At 45.8% G+C, this 26188-nt stretch overlaps 1 protein-coding gene across 1 annotated transcript in view; it reads right to left on the minus strand.

Moving 5' to 3' along the window:
- LOC138467531 (zinc finger protein 75A-like) overlaps positions 1–26188 on the minus strand; it is a 359800-nt gene that overhangs the window by 92882 nt on the left and 240730 nt on the right. Inside the window, exons 4-5 of the mRNA XM_069607636.1 lie at positions 19985–20098; positions 4873–4983 (exon numbers count right to left, since the gene is read on the minus strand). Of these exons, the coding sequence (XP_069463737.1) occupies positions 4873–4983; positions 19985–20098 (225 nt within the window). The remainder of the gene's footprint in view (positions 1–4872; positions 4984–19984; positions 20099–26188) is intronic.

A 26188-nucleotide genomic window follows, 5' to 3' on the forward strand; every position in this document is an offset into this window, starting at 1 on the left:
CACCGTGAAGGGTTTGCTCGACGCTGTTTTTTGGGAGCAGTAGTGGTCCCACTCTGCGGTCTGTCTTATCAGGGGGGGGCGTTGTCTTAGGCGGTGCCACCCGACGGTATGGGGGGCTTGGTGGCCAGGTGTTGTAGCTGGTAGCTTGTTGGCTGGGGCGTCAGGTTTTCTCAATCAGGGGGATCAGCCTGGAGGACAGGATCTTCGCTAGTATTTTGTTATCTAGGTTAATCAATGAAATTGGTCTGTAGGATCCGCATTCTTCGGGAGGTTTATTGGCTTTGTGAAGTAGAATTACATTTGCTTCGCATAGAGTAGGGGGGCAATGAACCTGTTTCTGTGGCCTCTTCGTAAACACGTAGCAACTGTGGTGCGAGAATCGGTGTAAATGATTTATAGAATTCGCCTGTTAGCCCGTCGGGGCCTGGTGCTTTGATGCTTGTTAAGTCTTTGATGGCCAGCAGAATTTCCTTTTGCGTGATTGGTAAGTTAAAGGGTTCTCTCAGTGTGGTGTCTACCCAGTACAATTCAATGTCTGCTAGGTATTGCTTTAGTTCCTCTTGGGTGGCGGTGTAGCTGGTTTTGTATAAGTTTTGGTAAAAGTCGCGGAAAGTTTCGGCAATTTCCTTGTCTGTGTGTATCATAGTGCCTTGAGGGTTTCGGGTTTGTTCGATCTGTGTTGGTTTGCCGTCTGCTGCTATCAATCTCGCGAGGAGGGCACCTGGTTTTTGTCCTTCTCCGTACTGGCGAATGCAGTGGTTGTGTGATAGAAATTTTATTTCACGCTCAGCAGTTGCTCTGAAGTTGTCGAGCTCTTTTTTCAAAGCTGCCAACACATGTGGTTCTGGTGTCGTGGTCTGTAAGTGTTCAAGTTCTTTTAGTCGGGCCTCACTTGAAGCCAGTTCGCATTTTATTAATTTGAGGATGCCCTGTTCTTTGGTCAAACAGATCCCTCTTATGTAGCATTTTAGAGATTCCCATAGTGTCCCGGCTAATGTCACCGAGTCTTGGTTGAGTTCGAGGAAGGAGATTATTTCCGCACGGAGTTCGTCAGCGAATACTTGGTCTTCTAGGGAGCCGGGTTTGAACCGCCAATGCCTTCTCCCTTCTGATGGGTCCAGTGGATTGCAATCTATTGTGACAGCTGAATGGTCAGATATCGTTCTGGGATGTATTTGAATGTCTGTCCATTGGACTCGGCTGTGTGCGGAAACCAATATGTAGTCGAGACGGGAGCTTGTCTTGTGGACCCAGGAGTGGAAGGAATAATCGCGGGTTTAACCGTGTTGGCGTCTCCATATGTCTACCAGATTGTAAGCCTTACAGATCTCGATCACTTGGAGGGCAGCTTTAGGGATGGTTGTGGATAATGGGTGCGACCTGTCCCAGCAAGGATCTAATGTAGTGTTCATGTCGCCGGCCCAAATGATTGTTGCGGACCTAGCCTCTCCCAGGTGTGTCATTACCCAATCGAAGTTGTTGCAGCCGTCTGTGTTTGGTCTGTAGGAGTTTATGATGATAAATTCTGTGTTTTCCAGGATCTCATGAACTAGGAGTGATCTTCCTTCATCGTCGTTTTTGGTAGAGATTACTTTGCATTTTAATGATTTATGTATGAGGATTGCCACTTCTCTGGCATATGAAGAGTAGGATGCAAAATACCTGTGGCAGCCCCAGTCTCTGGCCCAGCGGTTTTCTGAGCCTGGGAGAAGTTGGGTTTCTTGAATCAATGCGATGTCTACTTTATGTCTTCTGAGGTATTTTGACATCTTTCTGGATTTTGCCGGGTTATTGCCCCCTTTAATATTCCAGGTAGCTAACTTGAATGTGATTGCTGGTAGCCTATTTGGTGGTTTTTGGGAACAGGAAGACGGTTAATCGCAGCAGGCCAGGTTGCTGCGGTACCATTCTCAGGTGTTAGGTGTCTTGTATGGAGGTCGATTTCGTCACATTGGCCAGGTGATTTAGGGTATGTACGGGGGGGGGTGTGGGTCCCGGGTAAGCACACTTCCATAACTTTGAACAGAAACCTTCCCAATCACGGGCAACCCCCAACTGGCCCATCAAATTTCCCCAACCCATTTCCCAAAACTTAATTGAACTGCGCTTGGGGCGCTAGGGAACTTCCAAGGTTGGGCGCACCTTGACATTCGTTGTGATTGGAAAAAAGTCCAGGGGCTTTTTGAATGGCAGGAGGCCGCCTGGGTGTGGACGCGGGTGGGTATCACGGGGGGTCCCGTACATCAGGGTATCTTTTTGGGGGTCTTGGATTGTTACTGGTTTGTTTGCACCACAGATTGTCGAGGAATGTGTTTGCCTCTTCGAATGAGTTGAAAAATTGCGATTTGCCGTCGTGTTGAATACGTAATGTGGCTGGGTATAGCATGGAGTAGAGTAGTTTGTTGTCTTGCAGCCTACATTTCAATGCGGTAAATGTTCTGCGTTGCGCTTGGACTGCTGGGGAGAAGTCAGGGAAGAATTGAATGTCGTCACCATCGTATTTTAGCTTCCCTTTCTCCCTGGCAAAGCGGAGGATCGTGTCCCGGTCTTTGAAATTGAGTAATTTGGCTATGATTGGGCGAGGTGCAGTCCATGGGATGGGCTTGCTGGTCGGGACCCTGTGGGCACTTTCCACTACAGATATGTTGGAGCGTGTGGGGCTGCCAAATGTTTCTTTGCAAAGGATCTCCACGAAGTCTTCCATTTTCCTTGTGTTTTGTTGTTCTCTTACCCCAAGAATCCTAATATTATTCCGGCGGGAGCGTCCTTCGAGGTCTTCGTTTTTAGGTAGGACGGCTTTCATTTGGGATTCTAGTGTAGTTACTTTGGTGGTTATGGAGGCCACGCTGTCCTCGACATCGGAAATTTGTTGTTCTGCGGTATCTAGCCTGTCTTGGTGCTTATCGAGGCGATGTTGCAATTGATCGACTTTAGCAGAGAGGGAGTCCAGTTTATTGTCGATGTTTCCATTGCCGGCCTTTAAATCAGAAGGATCTCCCTGATGTCTGTGGCCTGTGCGGGGTCTTCGTCATGAGGCATGGCTTCCACTGGGCACTCCTGTCGATCGTGTGATTTTGGGGTTTTGACCATGGTTCCTGCTTCAAAAGTCTGCTTTCTTTGTGACTTGTTGGCTTTCCCCATCCTGGTGTTGTTGTTTGCAAATGTGAGTGGAGCCTTGACCTTCGGTTTACTTCTGTGCAGTATCTGGTGGGTTCCCCGGATATTTTAGGGGAGCGAGCCGACTCTGTGGTGGCTGGCCGTAGCGGGAGAAGGGGGCTCCCTGCCGGTCTCTGAGCGATTGCCTTCTGTTATTGTTTACGGTGGGGGGGCTGACAGTTGGTCTCCACCTGGTAGCTGGTTGCCTGGTGTGGGAGTCGGGCCTCCTAGGCTGGTGGAATTGCTGGCGTTTAGTTGGGCTTAGGTTGCCCCGGTTGATCGTCACCGTGAAGGGTTTGCTCGACGCTGTTTTTTGGGAGCAGTAGTGGTCCCACTCTGCGGTCTGTCTTATCAGGGGGGGGCGTTGTCTTAGGCGGTGCCACCCGACGGTATGGGGGGCTTGGTGGCCAGGTGTTGTAGCTGGTAGCTTGTTGGCTGGGGCGTCAGGTTTTCTCAATCCCTCTTTGCTTCCCTGTCACGGTGTATGCATATACAAACAGCCTCTATGTGTGTGGGCTTGGTCGCTGGGTACGGGTGACTCCTTGGTGATGGGTCGGGACGCGACACAGGGCTTGGCTCGGAGCACCTAGTGTTTGCTGGGCCTCTCAGAAATATGGGGAGGGGGAAAGAGTCCGCTCACCTGAGCTTTCCTTCGGTGCCGTCTTGTTGCGCAGTCCGGTCCCGATCCGCCGGATTTGTAGCTGGGTTGCGGCAAAGCTCGGGGCCCACCCGACCAGCGGGCTGCGCCGGAGCGCCACTCTCCTGCCTGGCGCATTGGGAGGGCGTGGGCCGGCGGTCACCGGAACATCTCCTCGTGGGGGGCCTTGTGCGGGGGGGCAGGGGCCTGCGATGTCACCGTACTCCAGGGGTTTGGGAGCTGGTGCAGTGGGGCGGGCAGCGTCCTCAATCCGCTCCTCGCCGCTGTGGTCCTCCGGATGTTGCCGCGGGAAGCCGTCCCCGCGCGTCCTGCCCCCAGTAGGCCCCGGAGCCCTCTCGGCGGCTGTGGGGGATCTCGCCACCCCTGGCGGCCTCCAATCAGGTGTATTTCTCCCAGGGATGACACCCCGGACACTGGGGGGACGGATGGCCCCTGGATCCGTTGTTTTAAACAGGATTGATGTGGTGCGCTCACGTAGCTCACAGCAGAGCCGCCATCTTGGTCACGCTCTAGCGCCCTCACCATATGCCACATTGATGACAGCTAATCAAAAATGCAGATAAAACAGTGATTTTCAAAACAGCACCTGCTTTTTACAAATATGGTATTCAGCATCTAGCGTCTCAAAGCCACGTGTCTGATATTAATGTAGGCACATAATATCGTATAAAACTAATTTAAAGGCAGTTTTCCATCTAAATTGTATCAAAGACCTTGTGTGCTGGAATAATCCGTTTTGTGCCTTTCTTCTCAATGCAAAGTAGCAAATTAAAACTGGGAAACAATGCGGAGGAGATTGATCCAACAGATAGGAAAAAGTTCCTCTCTGAATGTTCAGTAATTTGACAACTTAAAGAAAATCTGTAACATATTTACACTGCAGATATTATAAAACAAACAATTTAGAACCATTTGTAACTTACCAAGAACTTGTCACGCCACAAACAATGGAAACAATTTAAATGTTTTTATTTTTTGAACAGCGTCTATCTTTTTCTTAAAATGGATCACTTATGAATGAATCCCGGCGCTGAAAGAATTAGGTACAAGAAATTTACCGGAGTTTGGATCAGTGCTGCTATCTTGAACTTCTTCACCAAGGTGATCAATGAAAATAGAAACAGGCTCTTCTTTCCTCAAACACATGCCAGTATTGTTGAATGAAAATCCTTGAGAACAAAACAGAAACTTTATTACATAGAGTAAATACAATCCTTCACCTTTAAACTGGCAATATTATTCAGTGGTGTTGACCTTGGAAGACCAGATTACTTGCCTTTAACAATGTTAATGAGGAGGCCAGCCTTGGCACAAAGATCCTTAACTCATGAAATAGCTTCAGTGGCCATAATACATGTTTTCATAGACTACTCTTTAAATGTCAGCAGTTTGTTTATGCACTGGTCAAAATGGACCAATTACATATACAAGTATATGTATGTATATGCGGGGTAGGGGATTAGGAAACTGAGGGGTGGGGTACTTGGGTGCGCTATGGGGTTGGAGGACGCCCCTTTAAAAAAAACTACTGTCCAAATCCATGCTGACCAAAAGTGGACAAGCAAACTGCTAACTTTTAAACAGCAGGCTATGAAAACACATAGAAGCCCAGCAGCTGTGAGGATATTGTTATAGTTAATACATGCCTATAGAGTTTCTGTTTGTGATTAGAATCTGCAATGTAACTATGACAACATCTTCGTGTGTGGTTCCAGAATGTTGATGAGACCATACACGAAGATGTTGCTGTAAAGACGCTGGCCTCTTGGGGGCTCCTATGATTAAACCCAAGTTATACATCCCAAGGTATCAGTGTGATGTATTTTATAATGAAAGGGAAACACAACAATTGGCGACGAGGAGTTGGTTACGTGGATGGAGCCCCCAGGTGCAGTGATGAGCGATTGAAGTAAACGCTCCGTAATAGTATGCTGTTCGTGGATGAAAAGGAAAACGAACAACGCGCTACGAAGGAAAGATATAACTATACAAAATAGGTGAGCAGCGCAGTGAGCGAAGGACTTTTCGCTATTTATAGACTATAACAGAGCTTACTGTTCGGCATGATACGGCGAGTCCGTGTGAGCAGGGCCAACCGCCGTTGGCGTTAGAGGAAAGGACCCTCGTACGTGCTGTGCGTGCCGCCATCTTGGGTGCCACACGGAAAATACGACGGATAAGTGATATTACGCGTCGGGAAGGCAGCAACAGTGTCGCGTAAGCCTTCGCATGAAGGAGAAGTGCGCTGACATCAAAGGGACACAAACCGATGCGCACGGAAGATAATACAAATGTGTTGAGTGAAATATGCGCATAAATTAAAAAAAAAATCACATGCATTGAGAGTGAAGTGTAGTTAAGTGCAATAATAGTACTCAGTTGTCAATGATATGGACATTAAGTACTAGAATAAAAAGAGGAGTGGATAGAAGGTGGACAATATTACATAAGCAATATACAGACACAAGAACTTTCTTTGCTATACGACTAGAGAGTCATGCAGAGCATAGCTGCCCCAGTGAAGTTTTTGCCATTACCTGGGAATCCGACATGCCCCTGGGAGCAGTGGCAGGATAATTTCCAAGTGTACCTGAGGGCCATTGGGGGCTCAAAATTCAATGATGATCAAAAAGAGGCTACACTGTTAAATTGTATAGGGGCAGAGGCACTAAGAATTTTCAGGACATTGCCTGAGTTGGAACATGATGAGGAGAGCTGGGGTGAATCTTTGAGTGCAGCTAGGAAATATGACACAGCGATTGCCAAACTTAATAAACATTTCGAAAATAAAACTAATATTGTATTGGAAAGATACAGATTCTTTACAAGGAAACAAAGTAAAGAAGAAGATATAGACTCCTATTTGGCTGCACTTAGAGGATTGATGGCCACGTGTGCTTTTACAGGAGTGGCAGACGAATATTTGAGAGATCAGGTAGTTTTACATGTGGCAGATCCACGCATTCAACAACGTTTGTGGCAAGCGAAGAACCCTACACTGGAAAAAACTATTAAAATCGCGAGATCGATGGAACTGGGTGAGAAATGTATGAAGGAAGTCCAAAGCAAAGTGGAGAATGCAGAGATTAAATCAGTTCAAGATATGGATGACGAAAAACATAGCACTCAGGAAGAAGAATTAATTGCTATGGTCAGGAGGTTGGTCAGGTCAGACACAAATAGTGGGCCCAGACAAGAAAGAGGAGGCACGTTAAGACAAAATAACAAGTGTTCAAGTTGTGGATGGTATAAGCATGTGAATGCAGAAAGAGATTGTCCAGCTGTGTCAGCAGAATGTTACAGATGTGGACAGATAGGACATTTTGGAAAAATGTGTCGCACCAGTAGAGGAAGAGGCAGATTCAATAGCCGTTATACGAGAAATCCTGGTCGATACAATAGAGGCAGAGGTGCGGCAATGACAAGTATAAAGGCATTGGAGGAAATTGGTGGTCCAAACAGCTTGTTGGCGATCACTGATCGACTGGAAGACGGAGTTCAAATACTTGCTGTCACACCAACTGAAAAAGGAGTGGGACCTTGGGTTCCCATGGAGATAAATGGCATAACCTTACAAGTTATGGTAGACACTGGGTCTCCATATACGATGGTTGATGTAGAGACATATGTGAATACATTGAACAGAAAGATGGAAGCGCTACAGATGACAAAAATCAATGCAACAGGTTATGGGAAAACACCCATTAACATTATTGGTTTTGTTTGGGTACATCTAAAATTTGAAGGGAGGAAGACATACTGCAGACTGTATGTGGCTGAAAATGGGTTTTCGATTGTAGGATGGTGGGAGCAAGCATCTTTGAAAATCAGAATTCATCCAGGTGAAAATGTGCCCATATTATGCATCACTGAGAACAGTTGTGACACTGCAGAAAACTTGGCAAAGGCTTTTCCCAAAATATTCAATGAAAATATCGGTTTACTTAAGGGATTCGAACATCGTATTATACTCAGAAGAGGGGCAAAGCCAGTGGTACACAAAGTGAGGAATATACCCATTGGTACCAGAGAGGCATTGAAGAATGAATTAGAAAGGTTATGCATGCAGGACATCATTGAACCCATTGAAAGTTCAGAGTGGTTATCCCCAATTGTAATTGTGAAAAAACCAGATGGATCCATCAGAATGTGCGTAGATTTAAGAGACTTGAACGCCAATATTTGGATAGATCGTCATCCTCTGCCGAACATTGGGGAAATGTTGACCACCATGAACCCAGCAAGGTATTTTTCGACGTTAGATCTATCGTCAGCGTATCACCAAGTTGTGCTGGAGGAAGAGTCTAGACATTTGACATCTTTTGTAACACCGTTGGGAGCTTTTAGATACAAAAGAATGCCTTTTGGATTTGCTTCAGCAGCCGCTGTGTTCCAAAGGTTAATGCACCATTTATTTGAAGGTTTACAAGGAGTACAGTATTTCCAAGATGACATCTTGGTGTCAGGGATGTCTCAAGAGGATCATGATGCGAAGTTATTAGGTGTACTACAAGTTCTACAACAGAAAGGAATGACTCTAAAGATTGAAAAGTGCAAAATAAAAAAAAGTGAGGTAACGTACCTGGGTTACAGAATAAATGCTGATGGAATAATGCCGAAAGAATCATTGGTAGACACCATTCTTAAAATTTCTGATCCAAAGAACAAAGATCAACTCAGGAGTTTCATGAGATTAACAGAATACTACTCTAAGTTCATTGATCATTATTCGAATAGAACTGAGAGAATGAGAAGTTTAATGGGCAAAGGCGTGAAGTTCAATTGGTCTGAAGAATGCAAAAGAGAATTTGAACAAGTCAAAATATTGATCAATAAAGCACCGGCATTAAAGATGTTTGACTCTAATGCCAAGACAAGAATATCAGTTGATGCAAGTAATATAGGACTTGGAGGTGTACTAGAACAAGTACAAGCAGGTGAAATTGTTCCCATTGCTTTTGCTTCAAGGACATTAAGAGGTGCTGAGAGAAACTACTTGACAATAGAAAAGGAAGCTTTAGGTATCAAGTGGATATTGGAGCATTTCAAAGGTCTGATTTGGGGCATTCCAGTAGACATTATAACAGATCATAAACCGCTTGTTCATGTTTTGAACTCGAAAAACCCTCACATGACATCTCCACGCATAAGAAGATGGACACTGATCATAATGCAATTTAATGTTACCATAAAATATACTCCAGGAAGAAACAATGTTGTAGCAGATTGTTTTTCTCGTCTACCGTGCGAAGGGTTCATGGGTGATGGTGAGGACAAAGAAGAACTTACGGAAGAACAAAACATGGATTGTATCATAGCTCAGGTGCATCCTAGTTTCTCAAAGGAGGAATGGATAGAAGCCAGAGAGTGTGACTCTGAACAGGAAATGTTGAGAAGAGCCATTGAGAGTGGTTGGAAATATAATGATGATAATCTAAAGTCTTGGGAAAGATTCAAAGACGAGATGTCTAGTGATACAATATGTGTTTATCGGGGGGAATCGCATAATACCTCCGGCAAACTTCAGGAAGAGGATTATGGACATTGGCCATGTGGGTAGAATGTTGACAAAGAGGAGAGTAAGGGAAACTTATTGGTGGCCCAACATGTGGAGTGAAATGGAAAATCTGGTCAGAGATTGTACTGCATGTGCAGTGAGTGACAAGAGTAAATCAGTACGTGTAACTCCATTGCAGCCAGTAAACATTCCCAGTACGGTGTGGACACAATTGGCTATTGATATAGCTGGGCCGTATGAGACATTGGGATTACAAAAAGTTTACTTCATAGTGTTGGTGGATTACACCTCCAAGTGGGTGGAATGTGGTATAGTTGAGAACTCTGTATCGGCTATCAAAATCATGAAGTTTTTGGAAGAAATATTTAATAGAGAAGGAGAACCGCAAGAGCTTGTGTCAGATAATGGAGCCTAATTCATGTCTGTGGAAATTCTAAAGTTTTTGAAGGATAGAGCCAATAAACACAGCACTACGGCCTTGTACCATCCAATGGGGAACGGTTTAGTGGAGCGGATGAACCGTTTCATAAAAGGCATTATTCAATTGGCCAATGTGAATGGCCTACCATGGAAAGAGACGCTCAAGGAAGCCCTCAACACGTACAAAGTTACACCACATTCGGTGACTGAGGAAGTTCCATTCACATTGATGAGGGGAAGGATATCCACAAATAGGCTTCAGCCTGCTTGGATGATGAACAAGAGAAATAAAGAGATACATTTAGAAGACTTTGACAATAAGAGTATAAAAAATACTATGACATGCAAAAGAATGTTCAGGAGAGTCGGATTGCGAAGGGTGATTGGGTGAGAGTGAGAGAGCCAAGACCTGTAATGAAAGGAGAGTCAAGATTTCGTCCTCCTCAAAGAGTGATAGAATGTTCTAAGAAATCAGTGATTTTAGAAGACGGCAAGAAATGGTCATGTGATGATGTAGTCTTGGCAAAGGAGGAGGAAGTAATGAGAAATGAAAGGGAACAAAATAGATATGGTGAAACTTTCATAGACAAGACATTCAAGGATAAGTTTGATGTGCCAAGTACACAGGAAAGGAAAACACAAGATAATCTATGTGAAGAAAGGAATGACAATGGTCAGCCTATATTAAAACACAGGAAAAGAATGATGAACTTTAAACAAGACTATGTGTATTATTGAGTATTCGAGGTCTGCCAACATGATCCAGGGCTTTGTTACACATCCGTGCAACATGAAGATCTTGTATCCTTTATATTGTGTAGAAGTATAAATTAAAAAAAAAAATTTTGTTATACATTATCACAGCATAGCAGAAATGATATGCCAAAACTTTCAATGTTTAATCAATATAAATTTAAGTTTATTTAGAAGGGGAGATGTGAGGATATTGTTATAGTTAATACATGCCTATAGAGTTTCTGTTTGTGATTAGAATCTGCAATGTAACTATGACAACATCTTCGTGTGTGGTTCCAGAATGTTGATGAGACCATACACGAAGATGTTGCTGTAAAGACGCTGGCCTCGTGGGGGCTCCTATGATTAAACCCAAGTTATACATCCCAAGGTATCAGTGTGATGTATTTTATAATGAAAGGGAAACACAACAGCAGCACTCTGGATATGAAAATCTTTTAACAACTGCAAGAAGACTTCAGAGTGACTCCTGCCTACTTTACTCAATTTCACCAACATTCCCTCTGCAATGATTTCAGACATAAAAAGGGTGGCACTTAACGCATCAATATTTTGTAGGCACATAATTGATGTGGAATCTGTGGAAGTAAAACTCTGCCCATCAGAAAGAAAATTGTCTGTTCTCCCACAATATACATTTCCCCCACACATTACTCATCTAATGAAAGACCCCTAAAGAGTCACAGTAAGATAGGCACAAGATCATAAAAAACAAGCCCAAGAGAGAGCCTTTCAATGGCAATGTATTTGTAAATAGAGCACCACACAGAAGATGATCTAATTAGTGTGCGTTAGAAAAATGAAGGGGAAGGAAATGTGGATCAGTGAGGGACCACTAATCAGGGAAGGACTTACAGTATTCAAATGGAGAAGCAAAGATGGATGCGAGGCTATTATTCTGAATCACAATGCAGTAAGCATCTTCCTTGAGTAATGATCTTCAGTGATTCATCTCTTGGGATCTCAGTTCTAGATGTAGAGGTTTAATTGGTTATTTACTTTTCAAGAAGTATTGATAATTTCTGTGGTTTTTGTTCATTTTTATATCATAGGGCAGTCTTTTTGTAATTTATCCGGGCTCCGACATGAAAAGGCTTAATACCATTTATGGGTTACCATTCTTCCCTTCTGGAAAATGTGGAGGAGACAGAGGTTTGGATGGGGAAGGTTGCTGTAATGTGGGGTCCAAGAAGGGGCACAGATGGAGATCCCCTTAAACATCTCGATCTATAATCTGCATCACTTGTCAACGCAGCAGCAGAGGACAGGCACATAAATGATTTATGTGCCTCCTACGACAGGAAATTGAGGAGGAACGAGAATGTATAATTAAGGCGGATGGTTGCAGCACAGCATTTTTGCAACTCTCCCGGACCCAAAGTAGAAGTGCTGTCAAGAGCAGGGCTTACCATTTATTTTTTCACGCTTACCCCTCACCGTAAGTCAAGGAGCTCAATCCATGAGAAGTTACCAGATGAAGATTCCTTCTGGGGAAGACGTGTTTTCCTTTTCCTTTCTGCTCCCCAACGCCCTCCCAGTCCGCCCTCTTCCAGTTGTTTTTTGTATCAAGCCGAGATTCCTCAATGGACATATGTTGCCTTTAAAACAGGACCTCCAAAATGGGTCTTCCCCAGATGTAAAAGTTCTAGCACCTCAAGAGAACAGCAGCTACATGCAAAGGGCCCAATCCACTCTTTCCACCAAACGCCCCAAGACTGAAGGCATACCCTACAGACCAGCAACTCCCGACATAAATAACTTGCAAGAGGGTCTTTCTAGCTGTTAAGTCAGAAATTAATAGTTATTCACTGTAGCGACTAACGTAACTATTAATTACTCTTACGTCCCGTCCCCTTTCCTCCATACTGCATGGGTGATTACAACTGAATGTAGCACCAGGGTGGAGAGGAGACCCTCCTTAAGAAAAACGATTCCTTAGAACCGCCTGTCTGAAAGCCGTGTCTGACTTAGAGCCTGCGTCCAAACAGTAGTGCTTACAGAAAGTCAAAGGGGTGGCCCAGGTGACCACCCTGCTGATGACCTGCCACGGCACCTGCCGCTGGAATGCATTGGCTGTGGCATTGGCTCTGACAGCGTGGGCGTGCATGTTAGTTGCAAGTGGTTTATGCTGCCCCTCATAGGCCTCCTTGATGGCCGAAACCATCCACCCTGCAATACAGGCCTTGGATGCTTAATAACCCGGCCTTGACCCCCCTCCCCGAAGGTGACAACAGAGCGTCCAACTTGCGGAAGCCCTTGGTCCTGTCCAGATAGAATTTTGGTGCGTGTCTAACATCCAGACAGTGCACGACCCTCTGAGCACCGTCTTTAGGGTCAGCAAAAAACATAGGTAAGACTATTTCCTCGTTGCAATGGAAAACAGAGGCTACCTTAGGTAGGAACTCAGGGTGTGTTCCCAGGACCACCTTATCCTTGTGAAAAGTAGTATAGGGTTCTGAAGTCACCAGTGCCTGGATCTCGCCGACTCTGCGAGCAGAGGTGAGGCCCACCAACAGAGCTGTTTTAATGGTGACCAGCCTGATGCCATTGGCTCGAACGGTTTGTTCGCCAAGGCGCCCAACACTATATTGAGGTCCCACACGGGGTGTGGTTTCTTCATGGGAGGGAAGAGCCTGGCGGTGCCCGTCAAATGTCGCTTGACCACCAGGTTGGAAGAAGAGAAGACCTCCTCCTCCGAAATTTCTGTAAGCCCCTATGGCTGCCAAATAGGTGCGGCATGTATCCACCTGCACGCCTGAGTGAGCAAGGTGTGCAGAGAAGGAGAGCATGTCATCCAACATGCACGTAAGGGGGACGATCTCCTTAGAGTCAGCCCAGTGACAGAACCTGGACCATTGACTCTTGTACTGGCTCTTAGTAGCCTTGCTCCTAGCACCATGAATGATTTCTAGGTTAGCCTTTGATGGACCCAGGTGTTTCAGTGTGACCTGCTCAGGAATCACGCCGCAATGGCTAACATCTGTGGAGCGGGGTGTATGACCATGCCCCCCTGATGCACAAGGAGATGAGCTGGGTCCAGCGGCAGGTGAATAGGAGGCCTGTCCGAGAGGTTGAGAAGCTCGGAGAACCGCGGTCTCGCCGGCCACCACAGAGTTATCAGAATGATGCTGAGGTGACACAATTACTTTATCTTGCAGATCACCATGTGGATCAGAGGTGTGCAAGGGAAGGCATACGCGGTTATGTCGTTCCACTGAATCTGGAAAACATCACCCAGGGAGCCGGGGCCCTGTCCCTGCCAGGACATGAACTGCTGGTACCTCTTGTTGTACCAGCAGGCAAAGAGATCCACCTGAGGATGCCCCCATCTGCTGAAGATCTCCAGCAGCACCTGATCATTCAATTGCCATTCGTAATCGTCCGCTCCCAGTCTGCTGAGTCTGTCCACTTCTAGGTTGGACTCCCCCGGAAGGTGGATGGCCATCAGGTAGATGTTGTTCTCCAGGGCCCATTCCCACATGCTGATCGCTAAATTGCACAGTGAAGGGGACCTGGTACCACCCTGCTTGTTGATATAGTACATGCTAGTGGAGTTGTCTGTCTGGATGAGGACAACCTTGCCCTGAATGAGCGGAAGGAAAGCTTTGAGAGCTAGCCAGATGTCTTTCAGCTCCAGTTAGTTGATATTTGACTCATGCAGGGTGCAGGCGCCATGGGCACTGTGGTTGTCCAAGGTGGCCCCCCCAGCCTTCCAGGGTGGAATCCATAGTAATGGTGACCTGCAGTGCCGGCTGTCTGAAGAGCTTGCCCGTCCGCAGGTTGCAGTCCCTGGACCACTATGTGAAGTCCGGGCGTAGAGATGTGCTGACTAGCTCTGCTTGGGAGCCCCGCTCCTGCTTCCATGAGGCAGCAAAGTGCAGCCGTAATCTCCTCATCTTGAGTCTGGTGTAGGGTACTGCCAATAGGACCGCTGCCATGATGCCTAATAAGTGTTGGTACCACCAGGCTGAGGTCACTTCTCTGGTGAGGAAGTGAGTAGTGGCCCTCTTGATGGCCGTGACCTTGTACTTCGAGAGGAAAACATTCGGAGCTCATGTCCCATATGAGACCAGAAAGGTCAGGCTCTGCGTAGGCTGCAACTGAGACTTCTTGAGGTTGACCGAAAACCACAGCTCGTGGAGTGTGATCATAAGGGCGGAGGAAGTGTGATGAATGGCCTTTGGCAATCTCGCCCTGATGAGCCAGTCCAGGTACGCGTAGACGTGGTGGCACTGGGCCTTAATGAAGGCTGCCACCACATTCATGAGCCTGGTAAATACCCTGGGGGCTGAATTGAGGCCAAAGGGTAGCACCTTGTATTGGAAATGGCAGCCCATGATCCTGAATCGTAGAAAGGAGCAATGCGACTGCCAAATCGGGACGTGTAGCTAAGCGTCCTTCAGATACATGGAGCACATCCAGTCTCCCCAGCACAATTTCTCCGCAATCAGTGTTGGCGCAACCATCTTGAATTTTTGAAGAGCGAGGGAGAGGTTGAGGGTGGAAAGGTCCAACACAAGTCTCAGGCCAGCCTGGTTCTTCTTTTGTATGGCGAAAATCCTGGAGTAGAAGCCCAATCCTCGCTGGGATGCTGGAACCTTTTCCACTGCCTGCCTCTCGACGAGCGACCGAACGTCCGTCAGCAGAGTTGCTGTCCCAATCTGTGGGAGTGGAGGGGAAGAGGGAGGAGAGGAAGGGATCGGCAGGCGGTACCCCGTGGATACTACAGAGAGGATCCAGGGGGCCGCAAACTTCTGATGCCAGAACTGTGCGTGAAGGGCAAGCCTGCCCCCCACCATAGCCACGTGTACCCGAAGGGATACGTCATGCCTTTTTTCCCTCTGAGGTTGCTGCAAAGGAGGGGGACTGAAAAAGTCCTTGATCCCCGCCTTTTGTTGTTGTGCCGGTGCTGACTCGGGGAATGGTCAGGCTGCCTGGATCTCCGTTCTTGCAAGCCGCGGAACCTCCCGAACGTCCGCCCCTTGATGTGACTGGGTGTACGCCTTGGGCGTGGCCTTCATAAGGATAAAGACTTTGCTGTTTGCAAACAGTTTTTCTGTTTATCTAGTTCCTCATCGGTGGTGGGAAAGAGGTCACCACCTTCGAATGGAAGGTCAAATATGCGTTCCTGGACGTCAGAGTTAAATTTAGTAGCCCGAAGCCAGGCAGTCCTTCTCATGTCTGTGCCGATGCATATGGCCCGGCCACGGTGGACTCAATGATATCTTGTGTCACCATTTTAGCCTCTGCCAGTTCCACCTTGAAACGTGACTGGCTCTGTACCGGAATTTCTGGAAGGAAGTCGGCTACAGCCTCTGGTTGACGGCTGCCAGCATGGCATCTGAGTTGGATTGATGAAGATGCAGCGAAGCGTTGGCATAAAGCTTCTTCCCATACACCTCCAAGATCTTCTCCTCCTTGCCTAGCAGCGCCGAGGACAAGGTGGCCGAGGACGACTGAGGCTTTGATTAGAGTGATGCTGCAGCAATCACCGAAGAGTGCGGTTGAGGGTGGGCCGAAAGCAAGAGTGGATCCCCCTCCATTTGCCTATACTTGCCATCCAGGCGCCGATTGACAGGCTGGGGCGAGTGGGGTTTGAGCCACCCCTTCTTGGCCAAACAGACAACATCCCCCTGCATCGGGATCCCCGTTCTAGCCGCAGGGCGTAGAGGGAAGACCTCTGCAAGTATGCCTGCCTCCGTCTGTTCTAATTCGGGTTGAGGAAGGCTCAAGTACTCTGACAGACCTGCGAGTCATTCATGGAAGGCCTTGGCAGACGATGGTGTGTCGGGGTCTTCTCCCTCATCTGTCTCCACTATGGCGTCTGGCTGGACCAGAGTGGGTGGAGAAGTGTTGGGCGCAGAGGGCGGAGGTATGGAGACCGTCAGAACTGTGGGAGGCAGGGGACCCGGAATGGAAGAAGCCGGGCTGGGCAGGAGGGGCTGCACCGGGGCCTGCAGCATTGGAGCCAAAGGAGGAATGACTATAGGCACGCAGGCAGAGGGGCCGGAGGTAGCATGTCCCTGATCACATCCTTAAGGATGGCCCTCATCTGAGGAGATCTCATTAGAGTGAGGAACTTTCCAAAGAACCTGTCCTCGCAGGCCGCTGGGGTGATAGGTGATATTGATGGGGTAGCGGGTGGCTGCTGGGGCTGGTGTGCACTCGGTCTAGCTGGTTGCGGGGTAAACCTGCCCTGCACTGATGGATAAGCTGTAGGCCACATACCTGGTTGACACCAGTCCCATCTTATAACTCGTTCTCCCACCTGGCAGTATCGGATGAGCGGCCATCTTGTCTGGTGCGGAGGGCATCTTGTTGAGCTGCATGCCACGTGCCAAAGTCGTGGTGCTTGGCTCACTGGTCCCGGCCTCCTCCAGGACTCTTGGCAATGGAGCACAAGACCTACCCTGCACCTCAGGCCGAGGCCTGGTAGGCGTGTCGCCCTCGGCAGTATCGCGGGCAGTGCTGCATGCAGGCTCCCCCTCGGCCATGTTGCCGGTACAAGGGCGTAGCCCCTTGGGTGCACACCCGGTAAAAGAACCTTGCGGTCCCTCAGCACTGTCTCCGGAAGGATCTACAGACCCCTCAGCCCGGTGGCCGGTAGCTGAATTAGCCCCGGTACTCATGCTGGTGTGAGAACCTGAGAGGTACCTGACTGATAAAAGTAGGCAAAAGGACAGAAGACAGTGTCCAGGGAAGAGCGCGTGGTATTACATCGCCGAAGCCAAACCCAGGAGCGCTGGTGAAATCAGCCCATACCCTTCGACGCAGACAAGGGGACTGAGGAGTGGCGCCGGTGGGCAGAGTCAGGGGAGCGCCTCTAAATTTAAAGGGGAAGAATGTTTTTTCTGGTGACAAAGGTTCTGTCTCCCGTCCCTAACGGGGGACGCCCATACAGTATGGGGGGACAGGGGACAGGACGTAAGAGTATGTTCACGTTCTGATCAGTCTTTTCTCTGAACTTCAGGTACCATACTACTTCAACTCAGGGGAGGACTTATTGAATAGACCCTTCGTGATCATGACTCCGCCTGGCCGTCACCTTTTCCTCCTCTCATAAATTCAGAGCGGAAATTAGGGGGCTACTAGGTTCAGGTGTAGGTACTACCATTGCTTCCAGGGTAACGTTGGATATACCAAACGAGACAAGATCCGCCTAAAGTGTTATCCTGCAGACTGATAATAGTTTGATTTCTATCTTAATTTCCTTTCTGTAGCTGAACAGGATTTTCCTAGCTGAAGCAGATCTCAAAAGTAGACTGAGCAATGGGTCCAGAGACTATTGTTTAGCAAAATTATGAAGAGAGACACAAGCGTAGCATGGCAGGCACTCACTAGGAAAACACCACTGCAAAACTAGACACCTAGTCAACTGGGCTATGATAAATTCAGAAACCTTCCTTTGAGCAAGCTAACAACAGGTCTTAATGCATGTGCAAATGATTTATTTGCAGTAGTCTTTCTCTTACAAGGCCCAGCAAATTCAACACACATTTTGTAATCAATCTGGTGCTCCTTGGATCTGCAGACAGAATCTGGGCAGCCGTTTAGTACCAACATCATGCAAACTTTCATGAACACTAGAAGAGAATCTTTTGATAGATTACATTACTGCGCTACCTTTTGAAGAAAGGATGCCTCCAAAAGCCACTGTATATAGCTGAAAACAAAGAAATGTGGCTCCAGAAAAGGACCTACTGATCAAACCCAAGATGCACAAAAGTTATTGCAGTGATGAAGATCGTCTATATGGTGAACCGCTTCAGAAGACAAGAATGCAATGGACCATAAAAATCGAACGTCAAAATGCCAGAACTAAGTACAGGTCTCAAGATGGAAACAAAAGGGTTTTGGAGCAAAGTAATTCATCAACAATTCACAATATTGCACTACAGTTGTAATAACACAAGAGAAGCCTTGTTCAGGCTGCTTTTGTAAACCTATACATACTGCAGCTATATAATATCTGATTGGGCTAACCTTATGGTCCCTCTTGGCCAACAGCAGTAATTTGAAAATGGCTTATATGGGGGCAAAAATATGTTAAAGGATTTCCCATAGCATCGACTAATCAATGTTCTCTACTTGTTTAACATGAATCACCTTTGACGACAGCATTTAAGACGACACAATAAACTCATTAGCATCCCAGTGCTTGTAGCTAAAGTTCTTCACAGACAGGCATGCTGATTAGATTACTTTATAAACATTTGACTGGTTCATGACACAGGCTTTAAATGTTCTGAAAAAGGTAAGCATTTAGGTTGCTGTCATAAAATGATGGGAGTGGAATTACACAATGTAGCAGCTAAGAAAGAGAAAGCACTGTCAGGCGGATTGCCCTAAATTCTGGGGGCTGACAGCATGTGTGAAGTGGTTTATTTCAGAAGGTGGAAATTGCTAGTAGAATGAGATTTTCTCCAACAGGGAAGGTCCTGTGTGATAGAAATGGCAATATGTTAGGTAAAGAGATTTATATTGGACACAGTTTTACACTTTTAACCAGTGTGGGGAGCAGATTGTCTGTGGGACCTAATAATTTCACTTCTGCCAGTAAGAGCATAGGCTGCAAAACTGTATTGTATAATGTCCTTTTGATAAACTATTGCCAATGAATAACCATGAAGAGATCAATATGCTGGAGGTTGTTACATATTTGGAAAAGGGAAAAGCTGTACAACATAACAGATTTCGAAAGTGGATGAGACTTAAATCATATCTTTTGCTTGGGCTTGCAGTATTAGATCCACATCAACAATTATCCAATATTGCAGTGAATTTGCACTTAAAGAGGTAAACGAACATTCATTATTAGGTTAAAAAAAAAGTAATCTAAATCTAGCATTTACTGCCAACTAGCTAGATTTTGCTCATTAGAATTTATTAAAGTGATTTACTGATTTCTAACAACAAACGCCTCCCAACGAAGCCGGTGTGGTGCGGTTTCCCAACCCAGAAGGAGCTGCATATACAACTTAAACTTTAGTGGTGAAAAGAAGGACAGACTCCTTAGGAACATGCTATCAAAAGATTACGAGGAAGACTGAAAAGATGGGATGGTGCCTGCTTGTGCCCCCCTGGAAAGAACTTGTCGAAGCTACTCTAGGACCACAAAAGAATACACAAACTTGAATAAGCAATTAGAGAGGTAAAATAACGAGGAAGGACCTCAAAGTACACGGTTAAGAACACTGTCAACCTCTATTCTGATATCTTTCTAGGTGGATGCAAACACCGCTATGGTGCTATGTTGGGTCCAACAGTGACTACAAATAAACAATTTATTCTCTACTGCTATATACCTGATTCATAGTTGAGTATTAAGTGAAATACATTATCGTTGTATAAAATGTCCCAAATATTTTTAATTGGAAAAATGGTGGCCTTCAACATTACCGCTGTGTGGAATATTGTTTTGGACAGATGAGCAGCCTGGGCTCTTACTGTGTGAAACACCATCGTATCCTCCTCACCTGTGGCATGACAATCACTTCTTCCTCTTTCTTTGTAGTCCTCTTCCTGTACTAGATTCAGTTGTTCATCACTGTTCATTCCGAAAACCACATCCGGATTTGCAACTGTATCACCTGTGAAATGAGGACATAAATCCATGACCAACACTCACGCACAGAAAAATAATGCAATGGTGTCTGCTCAGAATGCCTGTCCCCTTTCTTATTTGGCCACTTTCTGTTCCAATTGTGTTCTATTGGACCACTAGTGGATCTTGGTATAGAAAAGTAACAGTAAATATACAAAATAATTACAATGTGTAGATTATAGCATTTTAATCATATAGAATGGTTTGAATTTAGCAGCCCAACTGGAGCTAATGGAGATTCCAGACAAACAAATTAACAGACTTCAAAGGGTGCACAATACAGCTGTTCGTTCGATATTTAGAGTACATAGGTTGACCCATATATCATCACTGCATCGCCATTTGTACTGACTCCTAGTTAAACAAAGAATTGAGTAAAAAAAATTATGTTTGGTCTTCAATCTGTGGACAAACATCCTTTGGTGATTCCACCTTGCAGATTTGTTTACGGGGAGACAGGTGTTTCTCTCTATACGGCCCTAAACTGTGGAACTTCTTACCGCTTCACATTGGAAGCATCGCAACCCTTACCCTAGCTCAAAAAGCTGTAAAGACTTGTTTAACTAATCGCTGGTGTTTGGTCTGCTGGGAATGAGCACTAATAATGGCTGATTCTTGACAAAAATTCTGTAAGAACTGCGCTTAGATGTAGTTAATTCTGTCAGAAGCGCACTACAAATATATCAGGTCCCTTACGCACATCGCTGGCTCTTTGCAGGTAGTCCAACAGGCTATTTTGCAATCCCCATTTGTTATAGGTGATCAGATTTGAATATGCTGCAATGCCAGAATAAGATCACAGCTTGGGTAGTTGTGTGTTTATGACCAAGCCCTGCAGTGCTGCCTAGATCGAGTGTCAGTTGCGAGGTCATCTCCAGAGTACCATGCAGCCTGCTCCAGGTGAATTGAGAAGCTGCCTGCCAACCAACAATGCAGAAGGATATTCCTTGTGAATTTCCTATGGAGAGCTTCCTTGTTGTGGATTGCCCCCTGAAAAGACCTTTTATAACTGGCAAATTCTTCTTCGTCACTGAGATTGCCCAGTGAAGAAATGGTCTCCCTCCTCTGACTTTCTGATTGGTAGACATTTCAGTCCCACCTGGGCCTGTCACACTTTCAAAATCATAGATCACACCTGGAGATGGCCCCTCTATTAAGTATAGAGACGTACTTCGATAACACGCAAGTACAGGGTTGTTCATTTTATGTGCATAAGAGTTAGGAATGGCAAAGGTATAAAAAAAATATGTAGTATAATCTTTAAACCAAAACTTTTTGGGAACACTAATGTAAACAAAACTGCTTTAAAAGTATCAATGAAACATTCACTGGGAAAATGTAAACTTGCCATGGACATTAATAGACCAAAATGTTAGGGTTAGTAGTGCCATTGGCATGAAGCATCTCATGAAATTAAAATCATAGGATGTGATGTCACAGGAACACTCACTGATGACATTTATTTGTATTTTTTTTTAAAAAAATGTATTGAGCTTTTGGCTAATTAAAGGCTTTTGCAATACAGAACATTATTGTAACAATAAGCAACCTTAAAACCATCATAAAATTAATTTACAAATCTAAAAGGCTGTCATACAATTAAGGCATAATACTTCATTCAAATAATATCATTTACGATACAAAGGAATGTGTTCACTCAAACCCTGATCACACTTAATTCAGCATAGTTTTAGTTATAGCCCTGATGTGAAATGCCACGGCTGCCACCGTAAGTGGTTCCACCGAGTAGAGCATAGACCAAAAATGGTCACATTGATGATCCCCACACTTTTCCATAAATCGCTCATAAACTTTCGCATACAACATTGTTAGTTAAGGACATCCTGTTAGCATGTCACCTCACGTACAGGCAATATGTCCAATCTCAAATACAGTACAAAGCGTCATAAGAGTAGGCTACAATATTTTATGAGCTGGCTGCAGGGTTTGCCCCAGGGAAATCCCTGCTTCACAAATTCAGCATGAAGTTTATGCAGCATGAGTATCTGAACAGTCATGACCTGATCCCACAACAGTGGTTGCTTCCTCAATTCAGACAGAAAAAACGCCAGGCTGTGCCATGTCTTCTGCTTGAAGCCCAATGTCTTTAAGATGTTTGAGAATGATATTAATCAAACTACGATTGGCAGAATTACCAGCTCTAAACTTACCATGCGCCACCAGAACCAAACAGCAATTGATTAGAGGTTGCCCCAGACTCTCCTTCCACAATCTTAATAAGTAATCGGGTACATCTCATCTTCCAGAACATGGCAAGTGCAGTCAGTCCCAACTCCATTCGTAGGGCTTCAACTGAGACCGTTTTGAGTAACACTAAAATCGACCTCAGGAGTTTCCTCACAATTTTGTTTAGCCATTTAGTGCTGACGCCCATCATGGATTCAATGCCATACAATAATGTTGGAATGGCAGATTTAGTGTAAACTTCAATGAGGCCTTCAATGGCCTTGTCTCCCCTTGCTTTTATGAAGTTTCTCAAAACCTGCCACTTACGCATAAGCTTGCTAGTCACAGGGTCCCCAACAGTTGATGAGAAATGGATTCCAGGAAATGGACATCCGAAATAGATGTCATTCTTCACTTGATTCAGCTTAATGCCATCTAACCACCAACTGTAACTCTTAGACATTTTCTCCTTGCGCTGCACTTGTAATATCTTAGTTTTTGTCAGTTAATGACCAGGCTGTTATCTTTAACGTGCTGCGCAGGGGCGTTCAGCGAATGTTGTAGTCCCCGGGGTTTCCTGTCAAGTTTTACAATGTCATCCACGTAGCCTATCCAAGAGATGAACAAATTACTTACCTCTGGTAATGTTCTTTCGACTGGATGTTCCTCCGACATATTCCTCATCTTTGATTATCTCAGATATCCTGCTTGCAGCTCGTAAAGCTTTCTCAGCAGAGGGCGCCATGCATCTGCATCGTCGACCTTGTGTCCTTAGAGGGCTTCCGTCCTCTTCGAGTAGATGTTGACGCTGGCATATAAGGCACGCACCGCATCCGCTGCCTCAGTTCATGTTTTTCCTCTCACCAGCATACCAGTCTCGAAGATGAGAAATACTTGGGCGCTAACAGAGCGGAAGGTGTAAATCAAAGAAACTCCTTCTTGACAGAGGGGATGGCAGGGAGGGGCGATGAGGAATACATGGGAGGAACATCTAGACGAAAGAACATTGCCAGGGTTAAATAATTTGTTCTTCAAATTAATTCACATACTCCTCATCTTTGATATTCTCCCATAGCAGCGCTTTACAGGAGGTGGGAAAGAAGAGTTCAATTTTGATGTACGCTGTGTAAAACAGCCTTTCGAAATCTGGATTACCGGCCCGAAAGGTAATCTAAATAGTAATGCTTTGCAAATGTATGGACAGAAGACTAGGTGGCAGCATTGCAGAGGTCCTGCTGTGGTTCCATGTCATTTCATTGTGGGATGTTTTCACTCGATTTTTTACTGCATACTTTTTAACGAAAAAAACTTGCCACATTTTTTTTTATTTTAAATTTATGTGGGGTCCCTCCCCGTCCAAACCCCTCATCCCCAATTACATTTTTTGTATATTCCCAAAACCCACACCCCAAATATATATTTTTCTAACCCCCCTAAAAATGGGATGATTTTTTTTTCGTTAAAAAATTCTGCTGTAAAAAAAACAGCGAACAAACACCCACACGATGAAAGGACGTCGTACCCTGCAGAAGTACCCCTCTCTGGAGGGCTGAAGAAGTGGCTACACCTCTAGTAGAGTGGGCATTTAGACCTTCGGGAACCTCTTTCCCACTATATTGTAACATTCATATATACAAAGTATAATCCACAGTGACCGCATTTGCTTAGTAACCGCTGGTCCCATTCGGTGGCCCGTGTAACCGACAAAAAGTTGGTCGTCCAGTCTTCGCTTAGAAACCCTGTTAATATAAAAGCTCAAGGCTCTTCTTGTGTCAAGTCTGTGTAACCTCTTCTCCTCCTTAGATGGATGAGGAAAAGATTATAAAGTCGGTACATTTCTTTTTGCATCAAATGAAATTCGGACACTATTTTTGGTAAAAAAGAAGGACGAACCCTCAAAACTACATTGTCTTTATGGAAGACCGTGAATGGTGGTTTAGAAGATAAGGCCTGAAGCTCTATCACTCTGTGAGCGGAGGTAATGGCCATCAAGAATACTGTTTTCAAAGACAAGTAGACAAGAATTTAATGGTTCAAAAGGAGAACCCATCACAAAGCTTAAAACCAGGTTGAGATCCCAGAATGGAATAATGATTGAAACCGGTAGGAAGATATTTAAAAACTGGATGACACCTTAAAGTAGGAACCTTGCTCTGGATAGCGCTTGAAAATGGACAGCGCAGCCAGATAGCCTTTGGCCATAGCAACCTGTAGCCCCTGATGGGTTTGGTGTAGTAGAAAAAGACAAAACGGATGGTGTGTCACAAGAAAATTGGTAAATTCCTTTATCTCTACACTAGCTGCAAAATTATGTTCCAGCAGCAGCGATACAGAGATTTAGTCGCTGGCTGAAAGCAACACCTCCATGACGTCTTCGGGAAGGTCCCAATTTTTGTACCTCAACCTCTCAGAAACCATGCATGGAGGTCGAGGGTCCTGATCTCTGGATGAAGAATGCGACCTCCCGCTTGCGAGAGGAGATTCTCCCTTTGGGGAAGACGAATTGGAGGGCAGATGGACATTTTCAGAAGCTCCGGGTACCACGTCCTCGTGGCCCAGTCCGGCATAATCAGGATAATGGATTTCCAAAACTTCCTCAACCTCCTGAGAACATGAGGAATGACGTGGATTGGTGGAAACGCATACAGAAGTGGACATTCCCAGTTCAATACGAATGTGTCCCCTCTGAGGCAATTCCTTGCAGCAGAACAGGTCGCACTTCCTGGTGACACTGGATGCAAAAATATCCACTTGAGGGGTTACCCTTAAGGGCAAAGATCTCTTAAAGGACTTCCTGAGTTAGCTCCCACTCGTGGGGGACAGTGCTCTGCATTCTCAGAGCATCCTCCACCGTGTTTTTCTCTCTGGCCAGAAGAACTGCTGACAGAGAGATTCCTTCTTGCAGTGCCCAAAAATCAGAGCTGCATCGCCTCTCTGCCCAGTGGTAGTGACCCTACACCCCCTTCTTTTGTCGAGGGAATGCACGGCCACTGTGTTGTCCATCATTATCAGGACACTCTTTCCCCATACAGAGGGCAGAAAGGCCATCAGCGCTAGTCTGATTGCCCTCAGCTCTAAAAGATTGCTATGCAGTTTGTACTCCGACAGAGAGCAGAGTCCGCTGATCGTCAAACCGCTGTCGTTACCCCCAGGGAGGGTGGCGTCTGTAACCACTGTAATCTCAGGCCATGGCCACCAAAAGCGTTCCCCCTTTAACACATTCTCCTTGATGGCCAACCACAGAAGAATCTGCAAGTCCCTGCTTGGGACCGTGCTAGATCCGTCATACTGCCTGTGACCACTGAGTCCCGAGAGTACACTGAAAGGACTTCATTCTCAAACTGGCCTCTGGCACCAGAAAAACGCCGGATGCCATGAGACAGAGCAACCACAGAAAATCGAAGGCCGGAAGATTTGGAGCACTCTGAAATTTGTTTACCATCTTCGATATGTGGATAGCCCTTACCTCGGGTGGCAAAGCTTTCCCTGGGGAAGATGCCAGGACTGCTCCAATGAATTGCAGCTTCTGGGAAGGTGTCTGTGGGACTTCTTGAAGTTGAGGGAGAAGCCTTTGGAGAGAGCAGCAGTTGCTGTCCAGATGTTCCGAGCCTGCTGGGGTGATCAAGCTCCGATCAGTAAATAGTCCAGGTAGGGGTGAATGTAAATCTCCCCTCTGTAGATTCGCTGACAAAACTGCCATAAGCTTGATGAAGACCATCAGGACAGAGATTAGCCTGAAAGGCAGCACCCGAAACTGATAGTGAGAACTGCCAACAGCAAATCTCAGGTATTTTTTGTGCTCAAGATGAATTGGCACATGAAAATAAGCATCCTTCCTGTTTGCCGCTCTTTTTCACCACTTAGCAAGTCCCGCCCACCTGGTGTCTTC

This window comes from Ambystoma mexicanum, chromosome 4q, assembly GCF_040938575.1.
Source record: "Ambystoma mexicanum isolate Mex_15411 chromosome 4q, UKY_AmexF1_1, whole genome shotgun sequence".
Classification (NCBI taxonomy): domain Eukaryota; kingdom Metazoa; phylum Chordata; class Amphibia; order Caudata; family Ambystomatidae; genus Ambystoma; species Ambystoma mexicanum.